This window comes from Felis catus, chromosome A1 (genome assembly GCF_018350175.1).
Source record: "Felis catus isolate Fca126 chromosome A1, F.catus_Fca126_mat1.0, whole genome shotgun sequence".
Classification (NCBI taxonomy): Eukaryota; Metazoa; Chordata; class Mammalia; order Carnivora; family Felidae; genus Felis; species Felis catus.
The window spans coordinates 47,610,724-47,627,074 of NC_058368.1; the positions used below are offsets into that span (position 1 = coordinate 47,610,724).

The 16,351-nt window shown below is 36.1% G+C and overlaps 1 protein-coding gene across 8 annotated transcripts in view; it reads left to right on the forward strand.

Moving 5' to 3' along the window:
• The window catches only part of PIBF1 (progesterone immunomodulatory binding factor 1), a 207,355-nt gene that overhangs the window by 121,325 nt on the left and 69,679 nt on the right, over nucleotides 1–16,351 (forward strand). For all 8 annotated transcript variants that reach the window (XM_045054215.1, XM_045054221.1, XM_045054219.1 and 5 more), the window contains exon 13: nucleotides 4,860–4,950. In XM_045054215.1, the coding sequence (XP_044910150.1) occupies nucleotides 4,860–4,950 (91 nt within the window). The remainder of the gene's footprint in view (nucleotides 1–4,859; nucleotides 4,951–16,351) is intronic.

Below are 16,351 nucleotides of genomic sequence, written 5' to 3' on the forward strand. Positions count from 1 at the left end.
GAAAACTATAGTGGGGAAAAAAAGTAGAACAATGTTTGCCTCTAAGGATGGTTGTCACCAAAAATTAACTGGGAAGAAAGATATTAGGGAACTTTCCAGGTTGTTGGAATGTTCTGTATCTTAATAGGGCTTGTGTTACACATGTGTGTATATTTCTCAGAACTCATTGAATGGTAGAATTAAGATTTGTACCTCTTACCATATGTAAATTTAATTTTTTTCACCATATGTAAATTTAATTTTTTTTACCATATGTAAATTTAATTTTTTTTAAAAAAAACTATAAATATTGAACTGTAGTTGATAATATACGTGTTGAATTGTTGAGATGAGGGGCAGATATCTGCAGCTTATTTGGAAATATATCAGAGGCACCTGGGTGGCTTAGTTAAGCAGCTGACTTCACCTCAGGTTCATGAGTTTGAGCCCCATGTCAGGCTCACTGCTGTCAGCACAAAGCCCTCTTCAGATCCTCTGTCCCCCTCCCTCCCCCCGCCACCCACTCCCTCTCTCAGAAAAATAAATAAACATTAAAATTTTTTTTTAAAAAATATCAAAAAAGTAAGATAGATTCATGGGTGTATACAGTGATGGACAGATATGTGATAAACTACATACAATGCAACATTTAATTTAGAATCCAGATGTTGAGTATATGGGTGAATGCTATAGACATCTTTCATCTCTTCCACATGTGCAAATATTTTCTTAGTAAAATCTTTAGAAAAAATACAAAAATAGAGGCACCTGGGTGACTCAGTCAGTTAAGCATCTCACTTTGACTCAGGTCATGATCTCATGGTTTGTGAGTTCGAGCCCCACATTGGGTTCTGTGCTGACAGCTCAGAGCCTGAGCCTGCTTTGAATTCTTTGTCTCCCTCTCTCTAACCCTACCCCCTACCTTCTCAATAATAAATAAACATTAAAAAAATTTTTTAATACAAAAATAAATTTTTTCTATGCTATCGTATAAACCATCTTCAAATCATCTTAGAATAAAATATATTTACTTATACTTGGAAGATCAAGAAAGTAAGTTCATGTCTATATGTTCACAATGGAAATTAGAATTAGAATACTCCTTGTTTCTTTTTTAAGTTTGTTTATTTACTTAGAGAACGTATGTGCTCTGTCATGGGAAGAGGAGCAGAGAGAATCCATGCTGACAGTGCAGAGCGTGTCCCAAGGCTTGAACTCACAAACTGGGAGTTCATGATCTGAGTCGAAATCAGGAGTCAGACACTTAACTGACTGCGCCACCCTGATGCCCCAGAAATTAAAATGTTCCTATCCTTATTTAAAGAATACTTGTTAATGAAAACTTCAAAGATATAGTACAAAACATTCTTTTTTAGTACTACAGTGGGTATGATTTTCAAAGGGTCACCATCTAATACAGAAAATTTCACCTGATATGAAGAGGGTTAGACTTCATTTGTTAAGATGTCACCATGTAAAATGACATAACCTATTCACACTTGAATTGCCTTTTATAATTAAGTATATTATTTGGATTTTTGAGGAGTTTAGTTTTCAAAGACTCATCCATTTGTTAAAAATAGTATTGACTAGAAACTAAATATATTCAAATATAAAAAGAAAACCAGATTTCTAGTTGTCAGATTCTAGAACCTGCTGTCCATTTCATCTTACTTGTAACCTCTGCTAGGCATTTGTCACATTTCTCAAGACTCTTCCCTTGCTTCTCGAATCACCTGTCTTTGATTGTTTCTTCTCCATTGCTTTTATTGTCTCTTCTTCTAGCTAACTCTACCGAATACTTCACAAGGGTTTTCCCATTATCCTCTTCAATTTTTACTTAACTTACCTACTCTCTGAATAATCCTAGCCCTTTCCACAATTTCATTTACTGTCTGTAGGCTAATGTTCCGTAGATCTGTAAAGAGTTCCTAGAGTCATTAAAAATTTAACATTTCTCGGGGCACCTGGGTGGCTCAGTCAGTTGAGCGTCCGACTTCAGCTCAGGTCATGATCTCACGGTCCGTGAGTTCGAGCCCCGCGTCAGGCTCTGTGCTGACAGCTCAGAGCCTGGAGCCTGTTTCGGATTCTGTGTCTCCCTCTCTCTCTGACCCTCCCCCGTTCATACTCTGTCTCTCTCTGTCTCAAAAATAAATAAACATTAAAAAAAATTTTTTTTTAATTTAACATTTCTCACATTTATTTTTTCTTCTCTCTGTAAAACTTATTAATTTTCTTGTATTCTTGATCTGTTAGTAAGGTTAAAGTCTAATTACCATCCAGCTTTTGTCAACCTCCATGTCTCCCTCATTCTCTCTAGTGCCTCCTCTCACCTCCACACCTATTCAGTTGTCTAGCATCTAACTTTTTTTATTCATCCTCTCTTGCTTTTCTGGACTGTTCTTCAACTGGATTATTACTATAACTTGTGAGGAGTTCTCTGCCATCCTTTTCCCCATTGTTAGAAATTTTTTCTATAATATCAGCATCAACAACAAAGATCTTTTGGTCATGTTACCTTTCTGAATTAATCTCTGTTAGTTTCTTGTTGACTGTGGAATAAAAATCCAAACTCCTTAGCCTAGCAAATAAAATTTCATTCCATTCACAATTGGAACTAAGCCTATCTTTCTACTACCGTTGTTCTCTAAGTGAACTCCAACCACTTACCTCATAATTACTAAAGTGTCACAGCTCTGTGCCTTTACACATGCACAGGCCCTCCTGTGCCTTTTCTATGAACGTTTGTCTCCCCACAGCCTCCTGATGCTTCTAGCTTGAGAAAAATGGTGGTACTCAGATATAGATGTTCGGTGCTCTGTACTTCTAAGACACATTCATATCTCCTTAGTACCATCTACCATTGTTTCTATAATTAAATCACCAATAGAATAGTTATCCTATGAGTTACTAATCCATTAGGTATTAAACTCAAATTTCAGATGTCCATCAATTTCTAACTGATGGGTTTTTGAGATATTAACTGAATTTACCCTCTTCCTTCTGAATTTTGAGACAAGAGTCAGGTAGGTGTCTAAATAACAGCACTAATAGAGCTGTTTTGCCATTCTGATAGAGCTGAATTGGAGAACTCATCTTGGACCTATGATAGCTGGTAACACTATTGGCAATGACCAATATCATCTCTTGCTTCTACATTTACCTGACAACTAATAACTGTATTTCTGAAAACTGACCCTGGTTCACCGTGAAAACTAGGGATAAAATTGAAGGACAACAAGAAAAATCTTATTAAAATTCTTACTATACTGTAAAAGGATCAGTCAACAAATATATGCATATTACAGTGATGGGCCTCCAAATAGCTTGTAAAATATGTAGCTTTGTTTTAAGTCTGAAACATTTCTGAGAGGTTTCTCTTTTTAATGTTAAAATATGATTGTTAAAAAATGTTATAAAAATTGTTAAATGTCATTGACTGCTTTTATATGAGCTAGTAAACCTTTAGTTTTTATGAACTTTATTTTTTAATCCCAATTTACAGTAAAATTGCCATTGCATTTAAACTTTTTAACCATAATGTTAACCTGTCAGTTAAAATTCCTTCTGAAAAAGAGTGATGTGACAATGGCAGAATTTAAAAGTAAATGGTTTTGCTGTATTTTTTTGTAATAAAAAAAAGGCTATCAACACATTCTCAGGACTGCACATTTTCTTCTCAGAGTAGCCTACTTAAATACACAATTTCATTATTACAAGTTAAAATTAACTTGTTTGGGGGCGCCTGGGTGGCTCAGTCGGTTGAGCGTCCGACTTCGCTCAGGTCACGATCTCACGGTCCGTGAGTTCGAGCCCCGCATCAGGCTCTGTGCTGACAGCTCAGAGCCTGGAGCCTGCTTCAGATTCTGTGTCTCCCTCTCTCTCTGGTCCTCCCCCCATTCATGCTCTGTCTCTCTCTGTCTCAAAAATAAATAAATGTTAACAAAAAAAAAAAAAAAAATTTAAAAAAAAAAAAAAAAAAAATTAACTTGTTTGATAAAATACTGAACATCTTTCCTAATTAAAAGTAGTCATTTCTTAGGGCTCTTGGGTGACTCAGTCGGTTAAGCATCTGACTTCAACTCATGTCATGATCTTGCATGGTTCATAGGTTTGAGCCCTGTGTCGGGCTCTGTGCTGACAGCTCAGGGCCTGGAGCCTGCTTCACATTCTGTGTCTCCCTGTCTCTCTCTGCCTGTCCCCCACTTATGCTCTGTCTGTCTGTCTCTCTCTCTCAAATATAAATAAATATTTTAAAAAATAGTCATGTCTTTTATCAAGAAGAGAAATAATGAAATTGATGTTATTGTTACTTATTTATAATTACAAAACATACTTTCCATGCAAAAATCCTAGAATCATTCAGAATATCACAGCATCTGTATTATTATGCTTTATTTAAAAAAAAAAAAATTTTAAGTTTATTTAGTTTTAAGCAAGAGAGCAAGCAGGGTAGGGACAGAGAGAGAGGGGAGAGAATCCCAAGCAGGCTCTGCACCATTAACACAGAGGCCTATGCAGGGCTCAAACTCACAAACCATGAGATCGTGACCTGAGCCAAAACCAAGAGTTAGAGGCTTAACCGACTAAGCCACCCAGGCGCCCCTTAAATTATTATGCTTTGTAACAAGAAAATTTAACATGTCCTATGATGCAAGCCATTACACCTTTTAAAAATAAATGGAACAAATTTAAGCAACCATATACTTTAAGAAATATGCTTCTACTTACAAATGGACTGTTTGAGATTGTGCATTAGCCCTTTTTAATGTTCTTATGCTCCCTGATTCATTGGTATGACCTCTTTTATTTTCACTTTTGCTGTGCTTTTTAAGAAAAAAACCCACTTATTTTACATCATACACTTTAATATTTTTCAGTTGAAAATGAAGATGAAGCTGAAAGGGTTCTTTTTTCCTATGGCTATGGTGCTAATGTTCCCACAACAGCCAAAAGACGACTAAAGCAAAGGTAAAATCAATATATATTTGTTTTACTTATCTACTCAAGCTAAATGTAATTACATTATGCTTTTTGATAATGTGCAAAGTAAAGTTACTTTATTCTTAGTATGCATAAATATTAAATTGCTCACAAAATAAAGCACAGTAAGTTATAATCCTGCATTTCATGTATTTTTAAGTGAGTTTAATGATCAATAAACTAGAAGTGTACATTAGTATTTTCCTAGAATTAGATTCAGTGATAATGACACCATTGTGATTTTATTTTCACATTAATTTCAAGTGTGCTACAAATGCGTTTGTACCAACAGTTTTCAGATTAAAATTAAATAGGCTTCCTTTTTCTCTTGTTTTTTATTCACCTGTGTGCATTCCTTGACACATACTTGAGAAAGAGAAAGAGGGACGCAGAGAGAGAGATGAGATAGCACATTATATTATGATTAAAAGTAGGGGCATTAGGGAGGACACTTGTTGGGATGAGCACTGGGTGTTATATAGGGGATGAATCACTGGAATCTACTCCTGAAATATTCATAGCACTATATGCTAACTTGGATGTAGATTAAAAAAGAAAGAAAGAAAGTATAAAAGACTTTGTGAAGACCAAGAAAATTTGGGGGAGATCCACTAGTGATTTTGTGAGATTCTGTTTAAAGTATACTATGGGGCACCTGGGTGGCTCAGTCGGTTAAGTGTCCGACTTTGGCTCAGGTCATGATCTCACAGTCCGTGAATTCGAGCCTCGCATCAGGCTCTGTGCTGACAGCTAAGAGCCTGGAGCCTGCTTCAGATCTGTGTCTCCCTCTCTCTCTGCCCCTCCCCTGCTCACGCTCTATCTCTGTCTCTCAAAAATAAATAAATGTTAAAAAAAAAAAAATTTAAGTGCACTAAGAGAAAAATTGTACCTATATTAATCCGTTTTCCAGTTGACCTAGCTAAATTTTTTTTTATCTAACTTCTTTCTCTCACTTTAACTCATCCTCCTATGCAAAAACATCTGACTGTCCCATATGCTACCGTATCACATCTAAATACTACTGCCAGACTTCCAGGCCCTTCCACGGGGCCCCACCTCTCCAACCTTCCTTGCCTCTCTACCTAAAATCAGGGTAGTCTATCTCTATGCCTATAAACATCTATTTGCTCCATACCACATAATAGAGCGTTTCTCTTATCTCATTAGCTCTTGTTTCCCACATCATTTCCCCAGCCAAATGGAAGGTTCCTGAAGGTCAGCAATGATATCTTACTTTTGTTTATTCTCTGTCTCTACCTAGCATGGTATAAGATACCTAGTAAAATTGTCTGTTCATCTGAGTATTTGAGGATTCAAATCTGCTTGTTTATCTTTTTTTTTCAATGTTTTTATTTATTTTTGAAAGAGAAAGAGAATGCACACACGCAGGGGAGGGGTACAGAGAGAGAGAGAGAGAGAGAGAGGGACAGAGGATCAGAAGTGGGCTGACAGCAAAAAGCCCAAAACAGGGCTCAAACCCACAAACCATGAGATCATGACCTGAGCCAAAGTCAGACACTTAACCAACTGAGCCACCCAGGCACCCCAACTGCTTGTTTATCTTTTATTTTTATTTGAGTTGATTTAAGTGTTTAGAGACCTTACACACTATGTAAGAAAAACAATTCTTCTGAACTCTAATAGTTTTGTAGAAACTTTGAAGTGATGGCTAAGAGAATAAAATGTCTTTAACGCTATGATGTAAGATATAGGCCATTATATAACAAAACAAATGGGTGCTTTGAATGTATGTCTCTTACTGGTTAAACTAAATATCTGGAAGAATTTTAGACCAAGGATAGATGACTGTCAAGTATTATTTTATAGTTGGAATGGTTAATTCTGTCTGGTGAAGGTGCAAGTATTTCTAAATTATGTATTATTTGAAAAATGAGCTGTAGTCCCATCCCATTCCCCTTCTCTGCTCAGTCCCTCATGAGTCATTAAGGATGACCTAGGCTATTTTGTAATTTTCCCCATATAACTGTTTTTGAGCATTATATTGCCTAGGGGGGAATAGAAATACACTTTTGTGGGGAAGAGACTTCTTGGTCAGTGGTAAATGCTTGGTAAATACTAAAAATTGAAATTTGAAGGAAAAAGTCTATTCTCTTCTTTTTTAGCATATGAATCCTTCAAAAGAATCTTTGTCATAAGGAAAAAAGAATTTTGCTGTTGTAAGCTTTTTTCTTTAGCCCTAAATGCTGAGTTCCTCTAAAATTGAAAGCAATTATTGCTGTTACCTTACTTTTTTTTAAAGAATTTCCAAAAACAGATGTTGATTCCTTAATAATTAGAGTGGAGATTCAAAGAACCACAACTGATTCATATTCTGAATAATTTTAACTATCCAAATATTTCTGAAGATTTTATCACTGAGCTATCTGTGTGCCTTGAACAAGTGCCTAATGGGCATACTATTAATATCTCCTACCAGCTGGTGCCAGGCATTCGTCTCATGGTGAACCAGAGGGTTATTTTGAGGAAGTGCTTCTCAGGTCATCTAAACTGAGTGAAGGGAAAGTAAGTCTAGATATCCAGAGAGGACGTTTATGTATTCCTTCAACATCTTTTATTGAGTACCTACTATATGCATAAAATTGAGCAGTGGCAAAGAGGATCCCTCTTTTAGGGTCTGACACATATCCAAAGTTTGCAAAGTCTGTATTTCACTTTCAGTAGCTATTTGTAAAGAAGTCAATGGCTTCATTCTCTGTTTAACTGATTTAAGATGAAAGCAATGTAACCTTTGAGAGAGTCTATATTTAATTCTTCACATTTAAAATTAAAGCAATAGAAACTGAAGGTGCATTATAAAACAACTCAATCAGAACGGCAAATGAAATGTTCGCATAATAAAGTTTTCATTATACATTAGTCTACGCCAAGATACATGAAAATTTCAAAGGAACTTACTTTTCAACTACTATACACTATACCATTCATACTAAGTTCAATGTGAAATCTCATACATTCAACAGCCAGGTTTAGGTACTTTAGGTTAACACTTAATTGGAACAGATTTCTGATTATAAAAATATTATGTTTATTTTAGAAGATTGTTAGTAATCCTACCATCCAAAGGTAACCATTCAAAAATGTATAATAGATATACATATGTCTTCTTTCATATTTAGGGTATTAAACATGGGAAGTTTAATATTTTTTCTTACAACTCCATCTTGAACGTTTCTTGTATCACTGAATAGTCTTCAAAAAGATAATTTTTAATAGTTATCCAAACCTTTAATTGTTAGGCCTTCTGCTTTGAGTTTCATGTTGTTAATAAATTCAATAGTCACTGAAAATTTTCATTGGTTACCTGTTGCTACTCAAGGTATATTATGAAATTAAAGTGAGAAAATGGATGCAAATTTCACCACACAGTCCCTGGCACATAGTGGGTTATTTAGGAAATGTTAACTGGTTATGCCAGTTAATGTTTCTTAGAGTAAATTACATAGTTGATTTTAGAGGAAAAGCTAGTGTTCCAAAAGCTTTAGGTACAATTTAAGGTTTTATTTAAAATCATTTTGTTTGAGAATTGTAATGAGACTTTTTAAAATAATTAGTCGAGACACTCCCCTGGACATGAAACCAGTTTTGAGATTTTTTTGATATCTGTCAATCAATCTTAAGACATATACTATAATGCCAGTTTCCTATAAAAAAAGTAGCAAAATTAGCTTTTGTAGTTTGAAAAATAACTCCCAAAAACTGTCTTTTAAGCACATTGTAATTATCAAATAAGCTTACTCACAGGTTGACGTTTCAGTGGAGATATGAACGATAACTAAATATCACATTAAACTCTTTCTGGGACAAAGTTGCAGTAAGTTAAAAGGGCTTATACAATTAAGTAGATTAAAATGAAATGGGCTCTTCTTGACGTGACTAAACTTGAAAATCTGAAGTAATGTTTTTGTTTCGGTCATGATTGTTTTGAAAATAGCAAACAAGATTTTCTGGTTACATGTTTTGGTTATGCTCTTTAACCTGCATCTTAATTGGGGAACTGCCAGGCACTAGCGTGGTCTTAGTGTGCGCTTCTCTGTTTGCTTTGGCAGATCTGAATGAAGAGCCTTTTCTGAAGGTTTTTAAACCTTTCAAACTGCAAGATTTACTGCATACTCCAGACCTTTTGTTTTAGTTTCTGTCTAGTTTTATAAAGAGTGTTAAGTTGAAATTTTCACAGTACGCTGAACTTTATAATAAAGGAAAATATTAAAGCTGAGAAAACTTTTTTTTTCCTCTAGCAGACTTTTGTGTAAAATGAAAATTTTTCTCTCTTTCTTCTCACGTATGTGAGTTGTCATTTTTGTCCTTGGGGAAAGTTGTTCTTATTTGGGTTTGTTTTTGGAATAGTCCTTTAAAAAGTTACAGCCATTCTATTCGTGATCAACTTGAGAGTTTAAACCTATAGAAGAACCTAGAGAAAGTGTCATATGACTATAGATAATCAGCTTGAGACCATTATTTGGTTTTCAGTAATTACCAGTAGAGCAGGCAGTATAGGTGCCAACGTGAAGAGTTCTGAAGCTAGAGTCATTCTGGTACGTATGCCCCTTTTTTGGAACCTTTTTTTTTTTTTTTTTTTTTTTATGTCATACTAATAGAGATAAATCTCTGACCTCCTAAAATTGAAAAAGATCAAGGAGCCAAATGCTATTTCAGGCAAGTAACTAATTAGCAAGTAACTAAATAAATACAGATATTTATTTAGAGTTTTGGTGATACTAAGAAAACCATGCCAAGATTGAAGGAATTGAGGCAGAACATCAATCCTCCATTGTGCTTTGACATCTCATACACAGATGAAGATCTACCTTGTCCGTATCATCTGGGCTCTACTACTATGAAATTACGTAATAATCGGAAGTGCTACTTCCATTGACAGATCTAAGAGAATAAGTTTTATTTGGAGTCAAGAAGTGATGAGGGAGCTGAAAGATGACCTTGGTGGGATTATTCCCTGGCGGGAATAATTTTACCAGTAACAGGTGAAATTTTCGTTTAATATTTATTTCTTTTTAATTTTTTTAAATGTTTACTTATTTGTTAGAGAGACAGAGACAGAGTGTGAGCGGGGGAGAGACAGAGATAGAGAAGGAGACACAGAATCTGAAGCAGGCTCCAGGCTCCGAGCTGTCAGCACAGACCCCAACGCAGAGCTCAAACTCACAAACCACGAGATCATGACCTGAGCCGAAGTCGGTCACTTAACCGACTGAGCCACCCAGGCGCCCCATTTCATTTAATACTTAAATGCAAAACTATAGTCTTGTAGCATTCATTTTTAGTTGATGTTGAACTTAATCTTGGTACAGGTAGAATTCACAGTCACATGGCAGTTAATATAATTACAAAGAAGTATTGTTAAGTTGTACCTACTTTAGTGTCTCAACAGATAGCCTGTAAAAGCAAAGCTTTCTTGAGTTTAGTACATTCTGTACAAAATAAATAAATAACTAGCCTTTAGCAGGAGTCATTTTTCCCGACTGTATCCATAGTTACTTTTCATAAAGAACTTGGGAAGGACTTGTTTGCATTCTATGTGCATTGTGCTTAAGGAGATATAAACTCAGCCACATAGAGGAGAAATTCTTCATTTGTCTTGCTTTGAATTATAGTTAAAGTGAATTTCTTTCTTCCCACTTCTAACACCCCGGGTTTCTACACAGAATCTACCTGTGACACCCAAAACTAGTGAAAAAATTGAATCAGTTATCAAAAATCTCCCCAACAAATAAGAGTCCTCGACCAGATGGCTTCCCTGGGGAATTCTACCAGACATTGAAAGCAGAGTTAATACCTATCCTTCTCAAGCTGTTCCCAAAAATAGGAACAGAAGGAAAACTTCCAGACTCATTCTATGAAGCCAGCATTACCTTGATTCCCAAACCAGACAGAGACCCCACTAAAAAGGAGAATTTTAGACCAATATCCCTGACGAACATGAATGCAAAAATTCTCAACAAGATACTAGCAAATCAAATTCAACAGCATATAAAAAGAATTATTCACCATGATCAAGTGGGATTCATTCCTGGACTGCAGGGCTGGTTTAATATTTGCAAATCAATTAGTGTGATACATCACATTAATAAAAGGAAGGATAAGAACCATATGATCCTGTCAATTGATGTAGAAAAAGCATTTGACAAAATACAGCATACTTTCTAAAAACCCTCAAGAAAGTCAGGATAGAAGGAACATACTTGAACATCATAAAAGCCATATATGAAAAGTCCACAGCTAGTATCATCCTCAATGGGGAAAAACTGAGAGCTTTCCCGCTGAGATTGGGAACACGACAGGGATGTTCACTCTCACCACTGCTGTTTAACATAGTGATGGAAGTCCTAGCATCAGCAATCAGATGACAAAATGAAATAAAAGGCATCAAATTTGGCAAAGAAGAAGTCAATCTTCCACTTTTTGCAGACTATATGATACTCTACATGGAAAAGCCAAAAGACTGCTAGAACTGATACATGAATTCTGCAAAATCTCAGGGTACAAAATCAATGTACAGAAGTCAGTTCCATTTTTATACACCAACAATGAAGCAGCAGAAAGAGAATTAAAGAAACTGATCCCATTTACAGTTGCACGAAGAACCATAAAATACCTAGGAGTAAACCTAACCAAAGATGTAAAAGATCTGTATGCGGAAAATTATAGAAAGGTTATGAAGGAAATTGAAGAAGACACAAGAAATGGAAAAACACTCCATGCTCATGGATTAGAAGAATAAATATTGTTAAAATGTCAATACTACCGAAAGCAATCTACACATTCAATGCAATCCCAATTAAAATTGTACCAGCATTCTTCTCAAAGCTAGAACAAACAGGGGCGCCTGGGTGGTGCAGTCGGTTAAGCGTCCGACTTCAGCCAGGTCACGATCTCGCGGTCTGTGAGTTTGAGCCCCACGTCGGGCTCTGGGCTGATGGCTCAGAGCCTGGAGCCTGTTTCCGATTCTGTGTCTCCCTCTCTCTCTGCCCCTCCCCCGTTCATGCTCTGTCTCTCTCTGTCCCAAAAATAAATAAACGTTGAAAAGAAAAAAAAGCTAGAACAAACAATCCTAAAATTTTAATGGAAACACAAAAGACCCCAAATAGCCAAAGTAATAATTAAGAAGACCAAAACGCGAGGCATCACAATCCCAGACTTTAGCCTCTACTAAAAGGTGTAATCATCAACACATTATGGTATTGGCATAAAAACGGACACATAGACCAATGGAATAGAATAGAGAACCCAGAATTGGACCCACAAATGAATGGCTAACTAGTCTTTGACAAAACAAGAAAGAGCATCCAGTGGGAAAAAAGACAGTCTCTTTAGCAAATGGTGCTTGGAGAACTGAACAGCAACATGCAGAAGAATGAGACTAGACCACTTTCTTACACCATACACAAAAATAAACTCGAAATGGATGAAAGACCTAAATGTGAGACAGGAAACCATCAAAAACCTAGAGGAAAAAGCAGGCAACAACCTCTTTAACCTCAGCTACAGCAATTTCTTGCTCAACACATCTCTAAAGGCAAGGGAATTAAAACCAAAAATGAACTATTGGGGCCTCATCAAGATTAAAGGCTTCTGCACTGCAAAGGAAACAATCAACAAAACTAAAAGGCAACCAACAGAATGGGAAAAGATATTTGGAAATGACATATCAGATAAAAGGCTAGTATGCAAAATCTATAAAGAACTTACCAAACTCCACACCTGAAAAACAATCCAGTGAAGAAATGGGCAGAAGACATGAATAGACACTTTTCCAAAGAAGACATCCAGATGGCCAACAGACACGTGAAAAGATGCTCAACATCACTCATCCTCAGAGAAATACAAATCAAACCCACACTGAGATACCACCTCACACCAGCCAGAGTGGCTAAAATGAACAAATCAGGAAACTACAGATGCTGGCAAGGATGTGGAGAAACGGGAACCCTCTTGCACTGTTGGTGGGAATGCAAACTGGTGCAGCCGCTCTGGAAAACAATGTGGAGACCCTACGACCCAGCAATACCACTACTAGGAATTTACCCAAAGGATACAGGAGTGCTAATGCATCGGGGTACATGTACCCCAATGATTATAGCAGTGCTTTCAACAATAGCCAAATTTTGGAAAGAGCCTAAATGTCCACCAACTGATGAATGGGTAAAGAAGATTTGGTTTATATATACAATAGAATAGTACTTGACAATGAGAAAGAATGAAATCATGCCATTTACAGCAATGTAGATGGAACTGGAAGGTATTCTGAGTGAAGTAAGTCAGTCAGAGGATAGATATCGTATGTTTTCACTCATATGTGGAACTTGAGAAACTTAAGACCATTGGGGAAGGGAAGGAGGAAAAAAATAGTACAAACAGAGGGGGAGGGAGGCAAACCACAAAAGACTCTTAAATACAGAGAACAAACTGAGGGTGGATGGCTGGCGGGGGGGGGGGGGCGGTGCACAGGTGTGAAGAGGGGAAAATGGGCAATGGACATTGAGGAGGGCACTTGTTGGGATGAGTACTGGGTGTTGTATATAAGCCAATTTGAGGGGTACTTGGGTGGCTCAGTCAGTTAAGAGTGACTCAGATCATGATCTCACGGTTTGTAAGTTCAATCCCCACATCGGGCTCTGTGCTGAAAGCTCAGAGCCTGGAACCTGCTTCAGATTCTGTGTCTTCCTCTCTCTCTGCCCCTCCCCTGCTCACGCTCTGTCCCTCTCTGTCTCCCAATAATAAATAAATGTTAAAAAAAATTATAAGCCAATTTGACAATAAATTATATTTTTAAAAAAAGAATCTACCTGTGACACTAAATCATTCACTACAATATGCCACATTTAAAGATGTAGGAGGTTGAAGTATAAAAAAAAAAAAAAAGAAAAAAAGAAATGAACTGGCATCTGTAATATTTGCCTTCCCTTATCAACTTTATGTATGTTTTTATTACTAGTTTAATGCTCAGTTGCTGAGCACTAGTCATACTTTAATATTGAAGCTCTGCAACCTAAGAATATGGTTTCTTGCAGTGTGTTCATGTAAACAAAATGCATTTACAGCAAAATTGATTAAGAAGGATTTATTCAGTGCTGCTTTCGTTAGTATACACCACAGGGGATAAGACCTTGTCTTCATGTAAGTAGCATCTTTTGGGAAAGAAAAGATTAACACATGTCAAAGAATATTAAGAAACATCCAAAAATGTATAATTTAGAGCTGTATTGTACGCTAGACTATGTCAGTCAGAGGAATAGAGATCAGTGAAGACTAGCATGATCAGAAATGGAGGAAGTAGAACTTGCAAGGAGCCTTTAAGAAAAAATTGGATCTGTCAAGCAGTGAAATAGTCTGCCGTCTCTAGACGGGGAACCAACAGACGTATAGTGCAAGGAATATATAAAACATGTTTATGGGACAGTAAGTGGAGTAGACATTAATGGAAAATAAGGTTGGTTCAGTTGACATTACAAAAGGCCTTCATATTTTTATTTTTTTATTTATATTTTTTAATGTTTTTTAATATTTAATTTTGAGAGAGAGAGAGAGAGCACTAGTGGGGTAGGGCAGAGAAAGAGGGAGACAGAATCGGAAGCAGGCTCCAGCCTCGGCGCTGTCAGCACAGAGCCCGATGTGGATCTTGAACCCACAAACCACGAGATCGTGACCTGAGCCATGTACTAGGGCATAAAGAAACAGGAGGTCTTATAAAGTTCAGTCATTCAACAGTTTATTACTGAACACCTACTTCCTTTGTACCAAATATTATTCAAGGTATTTTGAATACATTAGAGAACAAAATAAATAAAAATTCTAGTCCTTGGAGAACTTTTCATTGTAGTTCATGAGAACTTAAATTTATACCAATCTTTCAAGAGAAATGTCTGAAAATCCGTAATGCACATGTGTTTTGACACAGTCATTATGCTTTCTGAGGAAATGGCAGTACAAGGTGTGCAAAGATAAACTTATGTAATTATTTAGAATTTTCTATAGCACATAGCACTGCTGTGACTGCTATAATTGGATTGTGTTTTTACTGTTGAGTTATAAGAGTTCTTTATTTTTCTAGATACGAGTCCCTTATCAGATAGGTATTTTGGAATGTTCTCTTCCATTTCATGGGTTATCTTTTCATTTTTTTAATGGTGTCTTTTGAAGCACAAAACTTTTTAATTATGATGCAGTCCACTTTATCTAATTTTTCTTTTGTTGCTTGTGCTTTTGGTGCCATATCTGAGAATCCTTTATCTAAAGTCAGGAAGATTTACTCCTGTGTTGAAGACGTACTCCTGTGTTTTCTTCTAAGCATTTATATTTTAGTGTTTACATTTAGGTCTTTGACATACTTCAAGTTAATTTTTTTATGTCATGTAAGGTAAGGGCTGTGTACTATTTTAAATATGGCTACTAAAAATTTCTAAATTACATGTGGACTTGCATTATGTTTCTATTGGACAAAACTGACCTAGACCAACAGTCTCCAAACTTTTTGATATGACTCCCTATTGGGGGAAAAAAATTGAACATTCACCCACCAATATATGTACATGTATTTATCTCTCAATTATATACATGACTATCCTATGAATAACATGTATGTTAAAATACAAAACTACATAGAAAATTAACATTTAAAGACACTTAATAGTAAAATAAATATAAATAAAATTTCCCACACTTCAGTGGATTGTTTTGTACGTAATTGCTTTTGGAGACCACCAGTCTGTGATCTTAACTTGATAATTGATTGGCTCAAATGTTCTTCCTTCTCCACCGTATTGATAGAGAACTCTCTCAAGTGCAGATCTGATCATGTTATGCCTACCGACTTAAGGATAAAATCCAAACTCAGCTTGTCATTTAAGGTCTTTCATATGTCCCTGCCTCTGTCTCTCTAGCTTCAGCCTTCACCACGAGCCATACATTTTATCAATCCACAGCATATCTCCCTGCACATCATCCTTTACCTATGCTTTTCTCTCTACCCAGAATGCTATTTCTCTGCTTCCTCTCCAGATTACTATTAGTCTTCATTCCTCAGTGTGCCCTTTCTTATCATTTAGCACACTGTGGTAACTTATTTGTCCGTCTTCCTCAGGAGACTATCAGATCCTCCAGGGAGAAACTGTGTATTCCTGGTACCTATATAGGTTATGGGCTTTTAATAAATTTTTTTTTTAATGTTCATGAATATTTTGGTGAATGAGCTAGTAAACACATTTCTTCTAATTCAACCTGCTTTTCTACAGACATTGATATTTATGATCAAGAAAAAAATTCTAATTTTTGAATCATTTTTGTTTCATTGTAAATATGATAATGATCAAAAATTTTATTTCTCGTTTTTTCTGCATGTCCTAGATTTCACAAT